Genomic DNA, 23283 nt, shown 5'->3' on the forward strand with positions numbered 1-23283 from the left:
TTAAAACATTTCCCTGTGGTCTACATAAACTGTAATACTATGCTTGGGTCTGAATTCTTCATTAATTAAACTCCACAGGTCCATCTTCAACCCTATTTCTGAGTAATGACACCAGAAAGGTTGTTTTGAACGCTGGGCCTTTAAATGCACATGAGCCACTTCATGCCCCACCAGGTTGTTGGCTGTGCCGCTCTGTCCTGTTCAACCAACAACTGAACATTTTAGCTCATCTGCTCGAAGTTTGAACATATTTTCAGTACGGACTACAACTGCTGCTGCTGACAAACAATTATGGCATACTTGGAGAAATGTTTGTCGGAAGTCTTGACCTTATATGTGCAAATGTCGTAGTGGTAGTTATTAAAACGGGTTGTAGAAATCCAGTTGATTTTTGCCAAAATTAATATAAAGATAGCTTTGCAGCACCTGGAGGGTTCAAATTCAAATGTTTTGAACTGTTAAGGTCCTTTAATACACAAATAAGTGTACCAAAGACTAATAAAAGTGGGTTTAGCAAAATATGACCCCTTTAACACAGGATTTGAGCACTTTCCAAATTCACTAAATCTAACTTTTGTCTCACAGTTTTCTGTTGAGACTTGGCAAAAAGATGGAAAATGACCGAATTGGAGAAATATTTGTGTGTTAGCATGTGATATTGTGTTTCTCCAGTCTGGACTGGTGTTTTCAACCTATGTTTGTTTCTTATTGGTTTTAACGGATGACATCACATCACCCCTTTGTTTGCATCCCACACTGGCTCCCTGTTCAGTTTAGAATTAATTTTAAGATTTTACCACTGCTCTCTTCATGTAATGCGTATCTGGGTCTGGCTCCTCGGAACAAAACCAGAGCTACTGACCCCCTATGAGCCACCTCGTAATCTCAGATCCTTGTGTGGGACCTTCTTAATCGACTATGAGTCCCACCGACTGTGGAATGACCTGCCTGAGGAGATAAGACGTGCAGACTCAGTGACCTCTTTTAAATAAAGCTTAAAACACTCTTTTATAGGCTCATGTTTATGTGATTTTAGCATTCATATCCCTTTTTAGTTTTGTTTTTATTTGGCTTCAGCATTTTGCACTCCTTTTATTTTATCTATTTATCAAATTTATCTTACCATTTTTTTAGTTACCTCTGTCTTACTGCTTGTACATTCCATTGCCTTTATTGTTTTTAGGTCCCTTTTACCTTTTATTGCTTTTTTCGCTGTAATGGGTTAACACTTTCATTACTTTTATGATATGCCATTGTCTCCTTTTATTTTATTTTACTTTTATCGAGATAGGGTGTTGATGCTACAGATTTTTGTATATTTGCCTGTAAAATGTTTGTCTGTAAACAGTGTTCACTACTGTTTGGTTAATTGGTAATACATTTATTGTCTGATCATCCCATATGCAGAAATAAAGACTATTACATTATATTGTTCTCTACAGTATTAAATATCAAGATGTGTTTGGTCAACTGTTTCAGTCTGTTCTACATTTGTTTGTTTTTTTAATACTTTGTCGACTGCTCACTAACCTGACATCACTGATCCACTCACAGGGTTCCCACTCTTTCCCTGAAATAATTTTCCAGGTCTCTTCCAGGACATTTTCAGCCGCTACAGAGACAAGTTATCACATCATACACTAATACATTCCCCTGTCCTCCTCATTCTTTGGAAGCGCTCTTTTCTACAGTTGTAACTTGCATTTACCCAGATTGTTTCTATGTTTATTACTCAGACATTTGATGTGCAGTCTATGGCTGTAATTTATCTATGAAAAATAATTATGACAAATGTATCATAGAACAACAAAAACACAACCACAGATTACAGTGTAGCACCTCATTAGCATGACAAACATGAGTTACAATGTTCAGCTGGGCAATTCCCATCTCAACTTTCTCTTCTCTCTTACTTTCTCTCCTGCACTTCCTCTAAAAATATTTTCATATTTTCAATAAATCACTGAAAAACAATTGTTTCATCTCAGTTTAGGCACAAAAGGTCACAAGGCAGGGGGAGGATAAATAATATTCCAGGATAACTTAACAGTTTCAAGGACATTTGACCTTTTTTCTCATTTTCCATATGTTTTACATGACTGAAAAATTGGTTGATCATTTTCCAGGTTTTCCAGGATGCGTGGGAACCCTGACTCAGCAGAGATGTATATGAGAACACACAACACTACTGTATCATTGACATTAGCACAAAAATGTTCTTTGAGCTTATTGTGAAGTTAAGAGCCAGGAGCAGGATGATGTAAAACAACACAATCTCTATAACTCATGCAGAAGATCCATGCTGATATAACCTGGAACACCCCTGATAGAAGGTTATAGTTGGAAATATAGTATAATGGAGGGAAGCTTATTTTTGAGATAACACTGTAATACTATAATAATTTCGATTTCATTTCTAATTGAATAACGACAGACCGACACAACGCTCTTTGGACACTGTGTGATTAAGCCTTTTCCATCAAGCAGGTGCTGCACTGACACACAAACTGACTAAAGCAGTGGTTTTCAACCTTGGGGTCAGGACCCCACGGGGGGTCTCCTGAAATTCAAATGGGGTCGCCTGCAATTTGTAGTAATTCATAAAAAAAAAAAAAATGTACCAGTAAAAAATATGAGTGAGTTGACAGAGACAATCCCAATACATAAGAGACATGACAAACTCTGAAGCGGAAACTGAAGCACTGTGGTACTGTTTATCTTTCAAATGTTCACTGTGGTCGGTTTCAGATGCTGCAGCTCTTTCATAATTCATTCTTTGAGTTATTGTTCATTCAGTATTAATTGTCAGCCTTGTAAATCCAAGCTGGACTGACTGTACATATCAATAAAAATAAATAAAATTCTCACTTTGTGTAATAATCTACACCTGGCTTTTCTGCCTCCGTCCATAATAATATACATTATATAGACTAAACCTTGTCTATAATTAACGTTTATTTGAAACATGGTATAGCAAACTATTATAGGATCAAAAACAAATTAATTTTAGCCAAAAAAAGTGTCCATTTTGAATGTCTAGAGTGGCCAGAAATTTGTGACATTAAAATGGGTCACGAGCCAAAGAAGCCAAAAAAGGTTGGGGACCATTGGACTAAAGTATTCTTCCTTTCCCAAAACAGTGGCCTCAGTTACACCTTCAGCCGTCTGTCCCCTTCACAAAGACACACTCTGCACTGCTGATAAGGACTACCCCATCACAACCCCACACTCACCCAGTCACATCACACACTACACAGTGTTACGACTGCACTGTGGCTATACATATTAGTAAACTTGACAACGGTACTATTCATTACTGTGTACCTTCCACTGCAGTTTTCACTGCTATAGTAATGATGCTGTTGTACAAGATGGTATTGTTACAGTTTGGTTAACATGACCCCAGTGCTGTTGCTGAAAGCTGCATATCTTCCACTTGATCTGACATTTTCTTATTATTAACATTATTACCTTTTTTTATACTTAAACTTTTTTTTATCATATAAGGTTTTTTGTTGTATGCAAGGGACAATAAAAGCATTTAATTTGACTCTCTACTTGCTATAAAGTCAAGTGTCTTGGCCTCCTCACAGTTAGCCTGGTTAGAAAATCAGATCTAGGTCTTCTGTCACTGTTATCCTGGCCTCAGAGATAGTCACAGAAAGCTAAAAATAACACAGGAACCCACATCAATATACTATTGACAGACACACGCATACTGTATTTGTGCGTAGGTGGCCTAATTTACCATATATCTGCATTAGGGCTCTATTTGAACCATGCAGTCTCTGAAAGTGGTTGGTCTTGTGTACCCGGAGTGTGTGGGTGTTTCCGAGCTCACTTGCTATTTTGGTCCACGTAGGTGCAGCTGCTCAAAGTGAAAAGGGGCTGGTGAAGTGGAATATAAATTGGTTGTAGTGGTGATTAATAAGTTTTCTCTCAAGCCAGTCACATCACTGCTCTTCCATAGCGGAGCTGACAAATCACTGCAGTTCAGCAAACAGACATTTCTCCTGGAGAATATATTTGTGAAATATTTGTTTTCTGGAGGCACAGAGTGCTAAGATATGATTCTTAGGCATATGGGGATTGAGGTAGTAAAACATCCAAGTAGAGAGAGAGGCTCCAAAAACATTAACTTTTATAGACATATACACTGGGTACTTTAGTGTCTAAAGGGGATTTTGATATTAACCCATTCTTGGGATTTGATAATCTGTATCATATAACCAAAAACAATGCTGCAGTTTTGTTGTTTTTAACATTCAATCTATGGCGTTACTTCATCTACCCCTACAATCGCAAATAGACACCACTACTATAAACCAAATATGAGCAATTTAGTCCAGTATGGTGCATACATGTCTTTTACAACATATGATGATTTTTCTTATATTCAATTCAATTCCCTTTATTTATATAGCACCAATCATACACAATTATCTCACTGTACTTCACAAAGTCTAGATACTGTTCTTTATATACCTTGCAAATATATGCATTTATCTATTGTATTTCCTCGAAAAGGACCAGGGTCTTTATTTACCTCTGCTGCAGAAGGTACCAGAGAGACAGGCCTTGTGGTGGTTCTATTTAGTACAAAACCTTCTTCTGATCTGCTCATGTTTGCAATATTCAAGGTACTGCACTGTGCTTCTCTATAAACATAACACTACTTTCCCTCTAGTGTTTCAATAGATAGAAATCATTTATAGCTTAACTCAGCTTTTATTGTGTAAATCTTGCCTTCCTTTCACAATTGCACAGTTCTATAAATGACTTTTTTAATGACTCTTTTGCTGAAAAGACACACACCTGCAGTGACTGAGATCCTAAGTGCTGAAACAGCTGAATTATATTGCTGAATGTATTAAATTAATCTTGGCAGTACATTGCATGACAGGCACCAGAACTTTATCCATATTATTTTTTTTACTGGTCTGTAATTGAGAACTATCTTGTTTGTGTTGAGCTTGACAGCAGCTATTATTAGACACCCAGTTGTAATTGACTCACATGTTTTATTTGAGGAAATACTATTTGGTTTTTTGTATATAATTACAAACATATATTTCATTTAGTGCTGTCAAACGATAAAAATTTTTCATCAAATTAATCACAAGATTGCTGTGGATTCATTTCAATTAATCACAATTAAATATCATTCATTTTTAATCTATATTAATTGTGTTTCATTTTGCATGAGCAAACAGACTCAAGAAAAAAGGGAATATATATACATATATATACACTTAACACGTTTATTAAACACCTTCAACGGTTTCAGCAAAACAACTTGAAACAACTGTTCTGTCTTGTTTTTTTGTCCTCATATTTCCATCCAGAGGGCCAATGTGCTGTTCAGTGTCTTCCATCTTTATGGGTTGTTTCTGCTGCCTGTCACTACCGGATTGAGTGCCCATTTGTGTATGCACAACGCCAACTCTACTTGGACAAACTGCCCCAAATGCGTTGGCAGAGATGTTAAGAGTCATTCTGCACTGCAAGATGAGTTAATTGTATTAAATTTTTTTTATCAGATTAATCATGATGATAGATTAATCCATGTTAATGCCTTAATTTTGACAGCCCTAATTTTGTTACTACTGAAGAGATAAGATAAGTCAATCAGCAACAGGTAATATGTTATGTGGTTTTTCATAATTGACTATCGATATTAAAATATGCAATGTGTGACAATCTGAAGAAATTTACAAGTGCCGGAATTCATTCAGCAACATTTTCTTAAATTTCTCTTACATTTATTTCATTAAGAGAAAAAATAAGACAGATCAACTCACGATGCACCAAACAAATCAGAGGGATAACAACCTAAGGTGAAAAATATTAAGTTACATTGTAACCCAAAGATGTCCTTCTGTTTAATTATGTATTTTCGTTTTTATATGAAGATGTCCACTCAGATGCTCCACTTGACAGCAACTACAATTCAATTGACAAATAAGATATTTCTCAGCCACAAATTTAATAATTAATAATACAATTTCCTCTAAACATAAAATAATCAGAATTAGAATGTATTATGTGTTTCTGTGCACTGAACAAACACTTCCTGGGCTGTGATGTTTTTTCTTTTATCTTGGCAAGAGTGCACTTGACCACTCGTATAATTTTTTCTTCCCTGGAGTAAGAGCAAAAATAAGAGAACACTGGTGAATCCTACAAATCTACGGGTACTTCCAAAATAAGAGAATATTAATTAATTCATTCATTCATTCATTCATCTTCTGAACCCGCTTTATCCTCACTAAGGTCACAGGCAGGGGGGTGCTGGAGCCTGCCCTAGCTACCTATGGGCGAAGGCAGGTACACCCTGGACGAGTCAATAAGAGAATATGTAAAATACAAATAAAAATAAGACAAAATTGTTTGCATATGGTTTCTTGCATTAGGCCCATTGGTTGCTTCTTTATTTTTGATTCATTAATGGATCATAATGTACCTTAAATTTAGCACCTTCCCTGACTGTCTCAGATTCAGACACCCATGACAGCATCTTCTGCAGCTCCTCTACAACAGCAACAGTAACTACTACCTACAAAAAGTAAAAGTTCAAAAAATATATAACTACACACAGACACAACTGCAAGTGATGAGATGCTGAAAACAGTTCATGTAAGACTTAATGAAAAGGAGTTTGTGAATGTTACACATTGTACATTTAAGATGGCAGCTCTTCACTTATCAGAAGTCTAAGGAAGAGCCTTGTGCTTGGAACTGTACACAGTAAATAACAGCCTTAAATGGAAACTATTTGGTGTGTGGATATATCTTTTAACTGCTCAATTGGATGAATACACACAGCACACAAAGCTCAATCTGCCTGTAACCAGAGGCAGTTTGTGCGCTCGCAAAATCGCAATGTGAAACCAGAACTAATTGGATCAAATGAATACAGTATAACAAAAACATAAACCTTGGTCCAGATTCTGTGGTGTGAAAGCCTTTAATGATGACATGAGGGAAAACACAAAGTGGGTGTTGAGACGTACCTCTCTCTTGCACATAGTAAGCGAGGTAGAGGTCCAGCTCTTTGACAGAGACAGAGATGTGTCGAGGCTGCACACAAAGGACTGGATTAGAGCACTGGCCTCCCTTCACCAGCCGCTCTCCGTCTGTGCTTTCCAAGGGGATTCCTTTAAACAGGATCACCATAACCAGGTCCAACCTCCACACCTTGAAAACACAGGACACATGTTTAGTAATGGTTAACAAGTCACCAAACTGATGCAGAACTGTGTCAGTGTCATCAGTCTGAGAGTGTATGATGCTGTTTCACTGAGAAGGATATATTTTCATCTTTCACAACATTTCAAAGGAAAATACTTTGCGCAAGTACTTTCATTCGGTAGCTATAGTCTAGAGTTGCACTATATATCATTTGAGCATCGACATCGCAAAGTATGTGCGTGCAATAGTCACATCGCAGGTCCTGCAATGTAGGAGGCAAATGAACTCAACGTGTTCTCATCTAATTTCAAGGGTACGTGACACACACTGCAAGCAGCGATCCACCAATCACAATTGTTCTTAATGAATTTGGAGCGAGTCACTGGTAACAATATTCAAGAATGAGCAACGAACAAGAGAAAATCACTGTAAATGAAGACTTATTAAGGCCAGAAAGAAAAGCAATGTCAGTTATCTGGAATTATTTCGGCTACAAGAAGGATGATACTGAAACTCATGTTCTGTGTCGATAGTGCCTTGCACCTGTTGCCACAATGGGAGGTAACACAACAAATTAGTTTGACCATTTATGTCAGCACCACACAGCTATTATATCCTCCTGAGTATTTTTTCATATCACAATATATATTGCAGGGTTAAAAAAAATAGCAGTGTCAGTTTTTTTCAAAATCATGCAGCCCTACTATAGTCACTCATTATTTTACAGCGAGATGAGTGAATAAAATACAATCAGATTCATATCTACTGTATGTGGACAATGACACAAACCTTGTAATTTTGCCTTTGTACGTCACTATAGTAGATGTGATTGAATAGTGCACTTTTAGCTTTAATTCAAGATGTTTCACAAAAATACTACATTAACTGTTCAGGAATTATAACCATTTTAATCATAGTTCTTCCATGTTCAGAGACTCAAAATAATTGGACAACTATCTGACAAGTAGCTTCAAATCCAGATATGTCCTGATTCCGGTTCATAATATGACAAATGAAGCAGATAAAAAATCTGGAGTTCATTCTAAATGTTCTTTTGATGGTTGCTCAGTTCTTAATATAATATCTATAATGGTTTCCTTGCAAGAGAAGGAGGCCATCAAAACATCCATGACAGGGTCAACTTCATGAATGGCAAAATCAGCAATTTGGTACACTCTTAAACTGACAAATATGTAATTTAATCTGCAGAATAAATTACTTCACATAATGATATACAAGGTGGCTAAAAAGAGCTTACTCTTAGTCACAAATCTGTACTTTTGATTTGACCCTTAAAAACTTACAACTATTTTAATGACAACTTCCAAATATATGTTTCTCTATATTTAACCTTTCCTACATGATTTATCACCAATCATTATAATATTATCCTCTAAATTATTTATTTTCCTATATTCATTACTGAGTGATCATGCAGATGTTCCTTAAAGCTTAGAGTAAATTCAAAGGTTATTATATCAAAACAGACAAAACAGGAGAAAAAGTGGTCTTTTTCAGTGAAATATATCATTAACTGAATATAAAAATTAGTGCCTACAACCACTGTCATTTGTCAAACTACACAGGTTTTACTGGTGAATCAGTGGTTCAATGGTGATCATGAAATCAGTAGATGCTTTTGGTTACTAATGGCTGTTTAGGGCTTTGAGGGTTAGACTTCATGCCTACAGATCTGTAACTTAAAGTCAAACTTCCAAGATCAAAACACAAAGCAAAAAGCAAAGCTCTGTAAATATCATCTTAACGGTACCAAAGTTACAAATCTTTGGGCAAAGACTTCAACTCTTCAGGCAGAAGTCATGAATCTGACAGTCCATTGTGTAAACCAAAAGAGCTAAAGTGCACATGGTTCGCTTATTTTTCTCAAGATAGACAGGCTCAGTAAATTGTAAGAAAAAGGAAATTAAACAGAAATCAAATATACTTTACATAAATTTATCACAGTTACACTGCAAATAGATTTGATCTGGGAATAAGCTCTACACTTAATTTGGGGGATTTGCACGTGTCAATGGTCCATTAACAATGAGTCACATTCACTGTTTCTGACATGGTTTTGGTTGGAGATCTTTGGGGTTGGCCTACAGTCTGAGGTAGTGGGTAAACACTTTCAACACTGTTAACACTGTAAAACAGCAAAAATTACAAAACAAACATAAAATGAATTTGCTCATCCCAAAAGACATAAGGCAGAGGAGAAAAAATGCATTTGTTTTCTCTTTTTGCACACAGATTCAGTGTGATTTTTCCAGAATAACAGATGGTCAATACACAATATAGGTTTGATTTGTTCATTGTGAATAACAATAGGAGCTTCATGAGAGTCAGACTCTGAACCAAATACAATATCTTCTGTTTTCTTTGTCTTAATCTCAAGAGAATTATTATCACTCCACTTGGCCACTTTGTTCACACTGTGTTGGCGAAGCTCAAGGTTGTTTGAGTTACATAACAGAGATTTAGAGCCACATCGTCAGAATTCTGTAGAATGTGTTGATTCTGTGGATCTGTATGGCCTTCATCAGTATAGAAAATGAAAAGAAATAATACTGATACCACTTCTGTAACTAATAACAATAACATAATAGTGTACTGTAATAACGAACAAAGGGGACATTTTGCCTGTATAGTGGTTCTGTATAACTTCAGCGCTACTAAGCAGATTTTACTGTATGTAATATTTTGCAAAATGAAACGCTTTTCTCACAAAGGGGTGCTGGTGATTTAACTTCATCTCTCTCTCCTTCAGAAAAGGGATTTACTTACTTTCTGTTCTTTTCATTTCACTTATAACAGTTTACAACCCAGCAGTCTGAAGGTGCATTTATGACGTCAACCACAGATGGAAGAACTACTGAGATCCTAGTAGAATAAAAGTAGAACACTACAGTGTCCTGTGAGCCTCCAGAGGAATAAGCAGCTACAGAAAATGAATGAATGATACCATAATGTACAAATACGCCACAAGTAAGTCCCAAAATGTTATTAAAGTACAAAATTATTATTGGCAAGATGTACTTTGAAATAGAAAAAGTAAAAGTAGTCATGTAAGAAACATCACTACAAGAGAGAAGCCTAATATTCTTAAATAAAACCAAAGTGATAGGTAATGACCAAAACGTCAGTGAGTGGGATAACCATATTTTATCTGCAGAGATTTCTCAAAACTAAAATTAAAGTCTTCCCACAAAAACACAACAGCCCTTACACCAAAAAAAGAATAAGCAAGCTATGCTAATCACAGGAAATAAAAACACCATTATTTATGATCCACTTAAAATTAATATTAAGAGGGAATAATTAATATTAAGAATTAAAATGGATTTATTCAGTTGAGATGCTGAGCAAGCGAACACACTTTTACAACTGAAAGATTGATTGATGCATTTATTTCAAAAATGAATGTCAATGAAAAGGGAAAATGCTGGGATATTATGCAAATGTTTATTTTAGACTGAGATTTAGATGATTAAATCTATCTCATAATCAGATCTTATTAAGACAAAGTTAAATATAGATTGCTTTTCTGATGAAAAAATGCTTAGCATTTAACTTCATTTTCCCAGCAACAAACATAAGTATATATGTTTAAGAAAATAACTATTGCAGTGTCAGATAAATCCAGTGGGGAAAAAGTACAAGATTTCCATCTGATATACAGTGGAGTAGAGGGATAAAATAGCACAAATATAAAGGCCCAAGTATGTCAAATAAGTAGTAAAAGAACTTTTCACTGCTGATGTCAATTGTCCTGATAATTAAAGAACATCAACACTGAAGAGGCCACACCCACTAGTAATGTTTCGTGTACTCATAGCTTCTTTACGCTTCTACTTTTCAACCAGAGCAGCTATTATATTACCCAGTGGAAACAAAAACTGCAGTTCACTGAAAAATGTGTGGTAAAAAACTTTGTGACAGACGGAAATTTTATCAGTACAACATTCAAGTGCTGCTTTCTCCCCACTCTGCCTTTCAAAATCATCTGGTGACACAAATGCACACAGATGCTTTTACTTCTACTTTGACGACTATGGTTACACTACTGTCAGGTGAGTTCAACATTTCCTGAGAATGTATTACAGTGGCAGATGACTAGAAATGGAGAGGCCATGCTTCTGTACGTCTGGAAGGCTTTTACTGTGGAGCAATGTGATCAATAACTGTACATATCCAAAGAACAGCATGAGTGAAAGTGAAAAAACTGAGCAGCCCAAGGTTAGTGTTACACCACTGTTGTACTGGTGGAATCAAAATAAATCAACCTGAATTCATCAAGATGCATTAAGATCTGATTAATACAGTGGCAGAATAGAATTTTTGCTATTTATTAAACCTACCATAATTTCCGGTCTATAAGCCGCTACTTTTTTTCCACACACTGTGAACCCGCAGCTCTAAAATAATGCGGCTAATTTATGTTTTCTGGGCTAATGATCAATCCGGCTGACGAAGAAGGAAATAGAGCTGCTGCATGTAAGCTTGGCATCAATGAACCGATGGTGAGACGTTGGAGACGGGCAGCTTATAGTCAAGTGCGGCTTATAGTCTGGAAAGTACAGTATATTAATATGGTAAAGACCCATTGTGATCAAGAAAGGGCCCTGGCCAAGAGGTCAGCAACACACGTCATAATAATAATAATAATAATAATAATAATAATAATAATAATATTAGGAATAAAATGATAAATAATAATAAATAATAGAAGAGTAAATGAAATGTACTTTCAGCTCATTTTGAGTTTCATTTACCTTGTCAGCTTGTCTGAGACAGTCTATGCGTCTCATTTTGCCTTTCTGGTCAGGGTTTGACAGGACACAACATGCTGCTTTCTTCCCAGTGATTGACAAAACAAAGTCTTCTCTGCATTCAGGTCGAATGTCCTTTCTTAGCTTGGCTAAAAGACGGCTGGCCCACTTCTGTTTTACCTTAGAAGAAAAAAAAAGAGGAAAAAGCACAGAGAATGTTTAAAAAAGTTATAATAGATGGCAAAAATATCTTGTGCTGAATAACAATTTCTGCTTAACAGATTTTCCACAAAAAGGTTGACAATAAGTAAAATATACAGGATGAAAAAAAAATCTTGTCAACAATGTTTTCTGCTTCACTAAAGGTCCATTTACAATATATGCTGCCTTCAAGTTTTCCCCATGCAGTTAGAAAAGTTACACATTAATAAATATTAGCAACGCCACAGATCCTGCTGGTAGGTCCACTCATAGAGAGAGCAAAGCAGGTTTAACTAACTCTGAGTCATCTAACCCTGAACTCATTCAATAGTTGTCCAAACAACTTAATTCTCCAGAGGGTCGCAGAGGTGCAGAATCCACCCTGGATGTGTTACCAGGTCAACACAGGGCTGACATATACAGATAAACCACCATTCACTCTCACATTCACACCCACAGGTGATTTAGATTGACCAGTTGACCTCATGTGCATGTCTCTGGACAGTGGGAGGAAGTCGAAGTACCCACAGAGAACCCATACAAGCACATAGGGAAAACATTTAACTCCACACCATTCCACTGAACCCTGAACTCAGAGTTACTTAACCCTAAGAAGTGAAACTCAAGAGTTTTCAGTAAATCAGAGTCAGTTCAGTCAACCCAGAGTATGTTAACCCTGAATTCAGCATGTGCGTGGTGAATGACAAAAACATTTATCAAAGAAACTAAGAGACCAGCCCACCATGGCAAAGGATACACAAAAGGCAAAGCTGCCATGTCTACATGTCTAAAAAAATTTATAAAAACTGAGCAGCTTTTAAAAAAATAAAGCTTAGTCTAGCTTTTAAAAAAATCTGCATTTTATATATCAGTATAAGTTATTGAACACTGGTCATTAATTCATTCTTTCCACATATTCCCATAATGTGTTACTATTCATTTTATAATCTGACAAGAACCAACACAAGTTGATTTTCTGTGACTGCAACTCTCCACATCATGATGGAGGTGAATAATTAATCAGATGTCTATGTCAGCTGAAAACATAGTGTTCTTTTATTGTATTATTTAAACAGATTTAACAGTGACACTGTATTCATCAAAGGTTTCCATGCAGGTCCCCTGTCCTGATCAGCTGATGTCTGCCCAAATGAATTCAGCACTGACTGTAAATCTATCAAGTGTAATGTACTAGATCAAATGAATAACTGGAACATATAATAAGACTTAATATGTAATTCTGATGACACACGGTCAGTAATTTGCGTAACTGCTTGCGCATTCTGATCATGACACCATTTACCATTTTCCATCAGCCCACTTTTAAACCTAGTGACCAAAGCTCCTTTAGAAAGCAGGTGGGAGGAGACTCACAGAAACTCAAGGTCTGTTGAAGAAAACCTGCCACAGAGCAGGTTAGATTCAAAGAGAAATCTGCCCCAAGAAATTAACCCACTTAGTGAAAATGAAAACCCTGGGTTTCACTCATTTCAGGTTTAATAAACACACTAAACGCACATGCTGGAACAGGGAATAAAGCATCAGTCATTACAGACAGTATGATGACATGACCAAGGTCAGGGGTCAGTAATCACATCAGCAACAACAACAATAAGAGAATATTGAAGACAAGCTAACGGAGACGAGCTTTAATTGCCTGCATCTGGACATGTCACTACAACTGCAAATATGCTTAAACTAGCACGGTGACCCATGGGAAACCATGGGTCATATTAATACTGATATCTAGGGACTGAAGTTAGTAAAAGTGTCCCTCCCATTTTTAACTTAATTTCATGCAGCATGGTACTGCACTTCCCATCAAATGAGCAATGTGATTGTAAGGTTTTTGTATTCCAAAATGACTAATGTCTCCCAAAATACTGGTCCTATCAACCAGATATTTAATTTGGAGATGGGGCTATTCCTCAACTGTAGGTAGCAAATTGGCCAGGTAAAAATGTCTCAATTTCTCAAAACTGTGCAGATACACACACACACACCTCTGAGACCTTCCAGTATTATGACACACATGATATAGATAACTGATGACGAAAGAACTAGATATAGGCGACATTTTAGGAGTCAGTGTGTAAACCTGCATGAACAGAAACAAATCCAAGACAGTTGTGTCTATGCAAGGGGGAAATTGTTGGAAAAACAGTGTTGTGGAGCTGATGATGTGTTTTGTCCACCAGTCATCAAATGTTTGAGCAAACTAAAGAATTTTGTGAATCACCAAAACACTGGAATCAATTTTAGACAAAATTAAACAGCAAATGTTTCCAGATAGCATACTATAATGTAGCAAATGTAATCAAAATGTTTCATAGCTTAATGATACCACCATCAACAACTGGTTTTGAGTTTCAGAGCTTAAATCCTTCAAATTTTACATGTATCAAATATCAGCATATTCACACTGTGTGCCAGATGTTAACATGACACTGCCAAATGAGGATATCATCAACAGCGCTTCAACAAACCCTGTATCTGATCCAGATCCTTCATCTGGCAGGTCTACCTCAACATCTCCAGTAACCCTCATTGTACATATGCGAGTTTATGAACAATGACACTAACGATGGAGGTTATTGTCTAAGCAACCACGTGATTAAAAGTCTGTTCATCTCCAGCTTCCTAATGAAGTTTTAGGTAAATACAGAAGAACAGATGAGAGTCAAAACATCCCGACAGTGTCAAACTGTGCAGACCTAATCGTGTACTGTATAGGATAGTACTGTACTGGCCCACACCCTTCATTTGCAAACACATGTACAGTATATGTTTACAATTAACATGAGTTTTTATGTCTTTAATGCTATAAAGTATATTCCAATTCTACTTATATCTCCCACCTCTGCCTTCTCCCCAAGCAGTTCATCTTTGACAGCTCTTTCTTCTTCTTTCGTCATCCTTTTCTCATGCTTTTTGAAGTACTTCCTTTTCCTGGCCTGGAGGTTGAACCATGTGTAGGCGAAGGCACGGACCTGGGGCAGCAGAGCCTCAATGAATGGATGGAACTCATCCTGCAATACAGAAAAAACACAAAGAGAAAAATATATCATTCAGTTAATACATACAGACACATATTTAACAGTAGCAGCAAAATAATAATAATAATAATTTGAAATTTTCCTAGTTGTGGACACATCTGATTAAATCCACCTGTACTTGCAGCTGGAAAACATATCTTTGTCCTTATTTATGTGGAGATACTGTATATTCTGCACAACAAAGCTTCAGAACATGATCAAAATGTCCTTAAGTCACTGGTGAGTAGGTACAATTAAACATGTTACAAGTTTGGCTGGCTGAAATGGATGCTTCTGTCCATCTGAGGCGCTGATAGATACAGTGTACAATGTTTTCATTTTTAGGGATTTATGTAAAATTTGCTTTCTGTTCTGCATAAATACAGTGTTAAAGCTAATATAAAAAAATGTCCAAATGAATTAAGTAATCTCTCTATCGCTAACTATTAGCATCTATTTTGTCTAAATTAATAGTTGATTGAAATTAATTCATCAAATGCAGATTATTTTGAAGGCAAGGTGCCAAACAACTGATATATAATCTTGTTTTGAATGTGATAGATCTGACACAGAACACAGAACAGATTCACTAAAGCAAAAAGACAACACAGGCATAATGAATAAATGTTTAAGTTAAGCATGTGTCTCACCTGCTATTATTATATTGTACTATATCAGATGCAGAAATAAAAACAACACAATGATATGAGCAAAACATATCAAGTGCCCTGCTCACCATCGGCCACTCCCCCTCCTTATTTAACTCATTGTTCATTTAACAAACACTTGTGCCTTTTTTAATGATCAGTGGCTATCATCTTTAACCTCTGTAACTTCTTTGTGACTTACATTAGTTTTTTTGTGGTTGCTTTATAATACAAGTCATCCTGTGCATCACCAATGGAGCACTTCTGAATTAAAGCAGAGACAGCATGAAATACAGTACATGTTGTATCAGCACTACTTTAGACAGCTATAGGAAAGTGTTCAGTTGAGGCTTCTATCAGTATCTTCTCATGTGTGTAGATAATTTACTACAAAACACCAGAGCTAGATCTTAAAATGTACCTTTTCCTCTGCATACTGGTTTTCTCTCCACACAAACTAGAAACAAAGACATATTAGAAAATATCAACATCAGACCAAACCAAATCACATCCATGGTGATGGGGTCAAAGGTCAAGGAACAAAATTAACATCCACTAAGTACCAGATGTGGGTAAATTTGGGGTTGGGTGGATAAATAAATGACAATGGCAGCAGTGGGTTTGAGTACTGTTTCTTGGAGTTTTGCTGGGGATTTAATGAGGACAATTTTCTCTCCTAAGTGCAGCTGCTCCTGTTAAAGTTAATGCTATAGTAACAAGCTAACCAACTTTTTCCAACTGCCAGTCAACAAACAAACAGCAAAGGACAGAGACCAACTAGGCAAACAGTAGGTCTTTAATTGTGGACCCTGTCAAAGGTCATCAACCAGGAGTCAGTCATCGGACACATGGGCTACCTACAAATGTTTGAGACAGGAGTTGGTCAGTGACATATCCAGGCCAGAGAAAAATGGAGAATGAAACAGTATCCTAAGGTGAAAAGGCAAAAAGTTTCCTCTTCCCCTGAAGTGGACAATAGTGGATGGTCCTGAGCATCATCAATTCACCCATTTATGACCTATAATGTGCCTTACCTTATTATATTTCACTTGAATTATTAGTATTTTGCATGCCCTTAGTCTTTTTGAGCCATTTTGAGCCATTTCCAACAATAAAATATTCCAGCACTGATGTGTTTGATCAGATTATGTTCATCCTATTTACTTTAAAGCTCAAAAACATGCTTAAGTTTGCAGTACTGCTTTAAAACTTGCAACACAGATACTCAATAATGTCCAGTATATAAAATATGAATCATTACTCCTCTCTTTTATTGGTTTAACAAAACGTCCCCTGGTCAGTGCGGCAGCAAAACCAATATACTCAAAGTATAGCCACTGAAACATAAATTTAGCCAATCTATCATGAACCAAGCAATTAATTTATATAGTAGAATCAATCAGCTACAGAGTAATCACACTTGCGGCAGTTGACAATGATGACAGATGGTGCTCTGAACTCAGGCCTTCAGCCCTCGCCTAACTTAGCGAAATCACCCCTTTTCAGGACCTGAGAGGAGATCTTAAATCAACAGGTACAAGACTTTACTCATATCTCTTGGTGCAGACAAAGTGGTCCAGCAAATACACCTGGGTAGCTCCATGCAGTCATGTAAATATCTTCTTCTGTATTTACTTACTCTGTTTTAATGGTGGCATTAAAGTCTGATCAACAATCAGATGCACTTGTGATAGACTGTTTTGTTGAACAGTTTCTTTCTCTTTTTGCATGTTTGGTATCATGCAGTTTGCATTATATCCATTTTAGATGGATTCCACAGGTGGATGAATATGGAACAGACCCAACTGCTGGTAATGAGATCTGAGTTCTGCATTTTAGAGTCAACAAACTAATGATGTTCTGCAGGTCTAATATATCTGGGTATGGTTGGGCAATATTTATATAATTTATGTCAATAACAATGACACATTTTGGATGTTTTTACTTGATATGGACTGACTGACATCCTGCCACACAGAAGAAATAAAGACACCCACAATGCACAATAAATGAGTAGGTTTTCTGGTGTGGACACTTGCATTTCAGAGGCTTGTTCAGCACACTGGCAGGTAACATATACTAAACTAGTGAGACAGTAAAAACTATGACAAGAGTCTCTACTATATATTTAAAGATGAGCTGCTTCTATCTTGTTGCAGTCTGAGTCAAATTTTGACAGACAAGAACAAGGATGCATTCACTGCACCTCAAACTCTCAATTTGAGTCATTGTATGAAAAACGTATGCTGTTAAAATCTATAATAAAATAGCCAGAAATGTTATTTAAAACATTACAGTTCATATACATTATTTTCCATGAAGTGCACAGTAGTACACCTGTCAGCACACCAAGAGTATTAAAATGCTTGGCCATTTAATATTCCATAGTTTAGCTAATGGACCTTTTTTCTTCAGCTTTCAGGTATTATTGGGATACCATATTTATCAAATTCTACAACAACAGTATTAGTAATACTAATATTTCAATCTCTACATCAAGGGAAAGTTGCATACCAGAACCCACTTATGATGACAAAAAAACACCAATGAACCAACGCCATGTATCCACCAACTATATCACCCACTAAATAAAATATAAAGCTAAAGGACATAGGATAATGTTTACACACCTCTGTATTTTGGTGTCATCAAGTTTTCTCCTTCAAACAAAAACTCAATCAGTTTCTTTGACAGATGGTCAAAATAACAGTCTTATAATCTGCATGTCTACTGATAGTTTACATAATAGCTCTGTTAGCTTAGCTCTGGTTTAGACAGAAAACAACCACAGTAAAACCACAAATCACCTGTTTTCTGTACACTTTATGTTGCCAATAGCTGAACATCAAAACAAGATCAGAAGTGTCACAGTTCAGTCTGAACTGTAGCTCAACATATGGCCAACATAGCAAAGCTAATAACATCCCATAAATAATAACTTTATCCTCCTAAGACCCAGCTATGGGTTTTCTGCCCACATTTGTGGACAAGAGTTTCACAACTTTATACAAAAAAAAGAAAAGGAAATTGTCCACCACAAAGGACATTCCATAAAATTTTTTAAAAACTACATCTGAAAAAACTGTTGCATCATGATGTTTCCAATATAGGCACTTATTTAATAAAAAACAAAAAAAGCTTGTACTTTGCTGACATTTCCTGGGTCTCAGGGATTTAAACCTCATAAGCCTCATAATCAAAGTCATCCATGTAGAAGAAAAGCTGCAATTTCAGCATCAAACTTCATTCTTTTCATTTAGAGCTGTGTCCAGTGGTGAAAACAATAGTGATTCTAGCTTTAATCACTTTGTCACTTTCTTTAACTCTAGAAGTTGTTGTGGTTCTCATTCTATCTTGTCACTTTCTGACACTTTGATCAAAGATCCCGTGACCATGCGTACTTGTAAGAGTGACTCACTACTGCCTCTACTGGTCACATAAATCTGCCTGTTTAATGTCAGCTGATACCATCTCCATAACAGACAGATAAAATAGACAATTAGATAACATCAGTAATCGCCTCTAACACTGACATGTAATGTTAACTAGTTATGTCAAATGTACCCAAACCAACATGACTGACTTTCTTTTTCTCTTATATTTTGACATTTGACATGTTCATTTCACCATTTACAAATTTTACTTTGCAATTTGATGCCACAACATAAATGGGTGTTGACTCTATGTTTAGGGGACACAGGTATATAATACAACTTCTCCCAGTATATTCCTAAATACAGTATATATATATTTAATCTTATCTGCAGTACCAGTGGTCATGGCTGGATTAATCCATTTCCCTGGACTGAAAAAAAACCTCTGCTGGGGCAGCCTCTCTCCACCTCCTGCTCTCTGTGCTTTGTCTAAACTCTGCTTCCAGGCTCCAAGTAAATCCATTCCACACAACAAATCATACGGTAAACGGCAGCTTTTCCACTAAGTTAATGGTTGTTCTATTATACACATAGTTATATATTATAATATACACTGTAATATACACTATCAATGCACAGTGTGAGCACATTATAAACATAGGGTCCTAAACCAAGGTTTTGACAAAGGGCCATAAAATGTGTCAGTACTGCAGCTTCAACTTGCACTAAAACTGATATTTTGGATCTGTGGCTGTTTCCTGCTTTGCCAAATTGATAAGGCTGCTTTAGCACGAGTATTGCTACACACTAATACAGATGAACACTGCAGCAAAAGAAATGCGAATTGAAAAAACCAAGCAAATAGTAGTTCTGAATGGACATGCTGTAGTGTTAATTCAGCAGTACCACTAATGTAAGCTGTAATGGTAGCAGAGTTTAAAGTCTCATTGTTTAGATTCTATTTTTAGGCCTCAGATTAAATTGTTACACACAGCACATATGTACAGTACATGTTTCCAGCTTATGAGTTATGGGTTTTTAATGACACTGACTATCAACAACTAGATGGAAAAACTGATCCTCACATTGAACTCCCTGCACTGCTCATAGATCTCACATAAGACAACAACTGTTCACTTCCTGGCAAATTTGGGGATTAACCACCCATCTGCTAATAGACCTGCACATAAAACATGTAGCATTACATATCATAAGACCAAGTCTAGAGTGTTGGAATAAGTTTAAAGTTACCTTATGGTCAGACATGCAGCCTAGTACTCAGGAGCAAGGTACTTGTACAGCGGAAAAATACAACTCCCATAGCTGAGTTCATAAGTTTACATACACTTTGGCTGCATTCAGGATAAGTTTTCATAATCACGACCATTTCATTTCACGATATTTCCCTCTGTTAGTTCAGTTTACCCAACTAGTTTATTTTTATATGCAAAATTTCAGAATATTTTTTCACATGTACAAATAAATTACCTTGACTAAAACAGGAAAAAAATCATTAAAATGAAATGATGGCATTTAGTCACTTACCAAGTGCCCAGTCTGGAAACAGAATCAAAGTAGGATTAATATGGTAATAGAAAAACACAATGAACAGAGCAAAAGTCATATCCACGTAAAATCAGATTTGCTTGGCTTTCCTACTTTATCCTAACAAAAAAAACCATCTAAAATATAGATGACTGAAGGTGTACAATAATAGGGTCATAAATCATATTTCTATTCAAATACATTAAGCTCATGCTATATACCACTTCTAGAAATAAAGACTGACCTGTAAACTCATACTAACACTAAAACCTACTCAGTTCTTCAAAATAAAAATAAAACTACTTGTGTAAACCTAAACTGAAGTCAAAAACCAAACTGAAAAACTGACAATCTTACAATTTGAATTCAAGCTTTTTTCACCCAGATGGACAATTTTCTTTTTCAAGATGAATATTAGAGTATGCCTTTACTTACTATTACCTTTACTTACTCAAGATCTTTTTATTAAAGTTTTTTCAGTATAATACAAGTGCAGTGCTGAATGGTCTTTACACAGTTCTGAAGTAAGCATGGGTGTATAACAATCGTAGCTAGCGCCATAGAAAAATAAAACAGAACAAACAACAGACTATACATAAAATAATCCCTCCTCAGTCATTGCCAGTGCACTAGACATAGTAAAGGATCACTATCACAACAGAAACCTGCACTAGGAGTAAGTACGAAGTGTGCAGCGTTGTTAAACTGCACCTTTACTTACTATTATGTGGCATTAGTCACCAACCTCACCCCACCTTAAAATAAATCTAACCCCTATAACGTAAAGAACACTGTGAATATACACATATATACACACATGGTACAGTATGAAAACAAAACGACATACTGTGCAGAAAATAAGGCACTGTGCTGCTCTTAAACATAAGCCAATAAGTAAACCAGGCCTGATACAGTCCACTTCACTTTCCTCTGAATTCAAGCTTTTATTCCAATTAAACAATCCTATTTTCAAACCTAACATCAATGTATGCCTTTATTTATTTTGTCATTTACTCCCAACTTCTCCTCACTATAACCTTAATCTAACCCTGCAACATAAGGACTAGTAACAGAGTATGCACACACACATATATATAAGCTACATATTTACAGTATGAAAACAAACTGAATGACATACTGTGCATAAAATAAGGCATTGTGCTGCTGTCAAACATAAGCCAATAACTACAACATGCCTGGTACAGTCCACTTCACCTCTATTCACCTTCCACAGGTATTCATCTGTGATTCCTATCAGTGTCTGTGCTGTTCTATTGTTGGATTGTTGGAGCTGTTGCAAGGCCACATTTCTCATTAAGTCTCAGAAACACAGTGCATTATTAAATCACTGGAGTGCTGTGGATAATGAGTTAACTACAGCTTCATTGTCATATAGGATATAGACCAGGGGTGTCAAACATGCGGCCCGGGGGCCAAAGGTTCCAGTCTGGTCCGCGGGATGAATTTGCAAAAACTACACTTAGGATATTAACAATCAAGGATGTCGAACTCGTTTTAATTCTGGTTCCACATACAGGACAATGTGATCTTAAATAAAATAATAGCATAATAACCTATAAATAATGACTCCAAATTTTCTTAGTTTATTGTGAAAAACATAATATACATTACACCTATAAATAATGACAACTCTCTTTGTTTTAGTGTAAAAACTTACATTAAATTATGAAAATATTAACATTTACAGACTATCCTTGAACAATAAAATGTGAAAAACCTGAAATTTTGTAAGTAAAATTTTAACATTATTCTTCCTGTTATTAAATATTTTGTGCCTTTGTAGATCCAATCCATAATATGGATGTATAAATGGTAAGTTGAGGTGTAATATTGTTAAAATTGCACTTATTTTTCTCAAGAAATCTCTATTTTTTCCAGGTTATTCACATCAGTTTTGTTTGGATAGTTTGTAAATGTACATATTTTCATAATTTAATTTTGATCGTACTGAAACAAAGAGAAAAATTTGGAGTCGTCATTATTTACAAGTTATTATGCTGTTGTTTTACTGGTCTGGCCCACTTGAGATCAATTTGGGCTGAATGTGGCCCCTGAACTAAAATGAGTTTGACACCCCTGATATAGAGTATAAAGGTGACACCAAAGAGAAGTAGTGCAGCTTGTACCTGAGACAACGAGAGAGGAGAAAACATCATATTGATAAAAAAAAAAGAGAGTCCAGTCAAAGCAGGTTTACAGACTATCCTTGAACAATACAGTGTGAAAAACCTGAAATTTTGTAAGTAAAATTTCAACATTATTCTTCCTGTTATTAAATATTTTGTGCCTTTGTGGATCCAATCCATAACATGCATGTATAAATGGTAAGCTGAGGTGTAATACTGTTAAAATTGCACTTATTTTTCTCAAGAAACCTTTTTTTTTTCTCCAGGTTATTCACATCATTTTTGTTTGGATAGCTTGTAAATGTACATATTTTCATAATTTAACCCTTTCATGCACCTCAGTCTAGATTTTTTTCTTCAGTGTTTTTATT

At 36.0% G+C, this 23283-nt stretch overlaps 1 protein-coding gene across 1 annotated transcript in view; it reads right to left on the reverse strand.

Moving 5' to 3' along the window:
* The window catches only part of nfic (nuclear factor I/C), a 61675-nt gene extending 38725 nt beyond the window's left edge, over window positions 1-22950 (reverse strand). Inside the window, 4 exon segments of the mRNA XM_030132352.1 lie at window positions 7014-7197; window positions 11967-12143; window positions 15023-15193; window positions 22913-22950. Of these exon segments, the coding sequence (XP_029988212.1) occupies window positions 7014-7197; window positions 11967-12143; window positions 15023-15193; window positions 22913-22942 (562 nt within the window). The 5' untranslated portion in view covers window positions 22943-22950.
* Window positions 22951-23283: the final 333 nt, after the last annotated feature.

This window comes from Sphaeramia orbicularis, chromosome 4 (genome assembly GCF_902148855.1).
Source record: "Sphaeramia orbicularis chromosome 4, fSphaOr1.1, whole genome shotgun sequence".
NCBI classification, from domain to species: Eukaryota; Metazoa; Chordata; class Actinopteri; order Kurtiformes; family Apogonidae; genus Sphaeramia; species Sphaeramia orbicularis.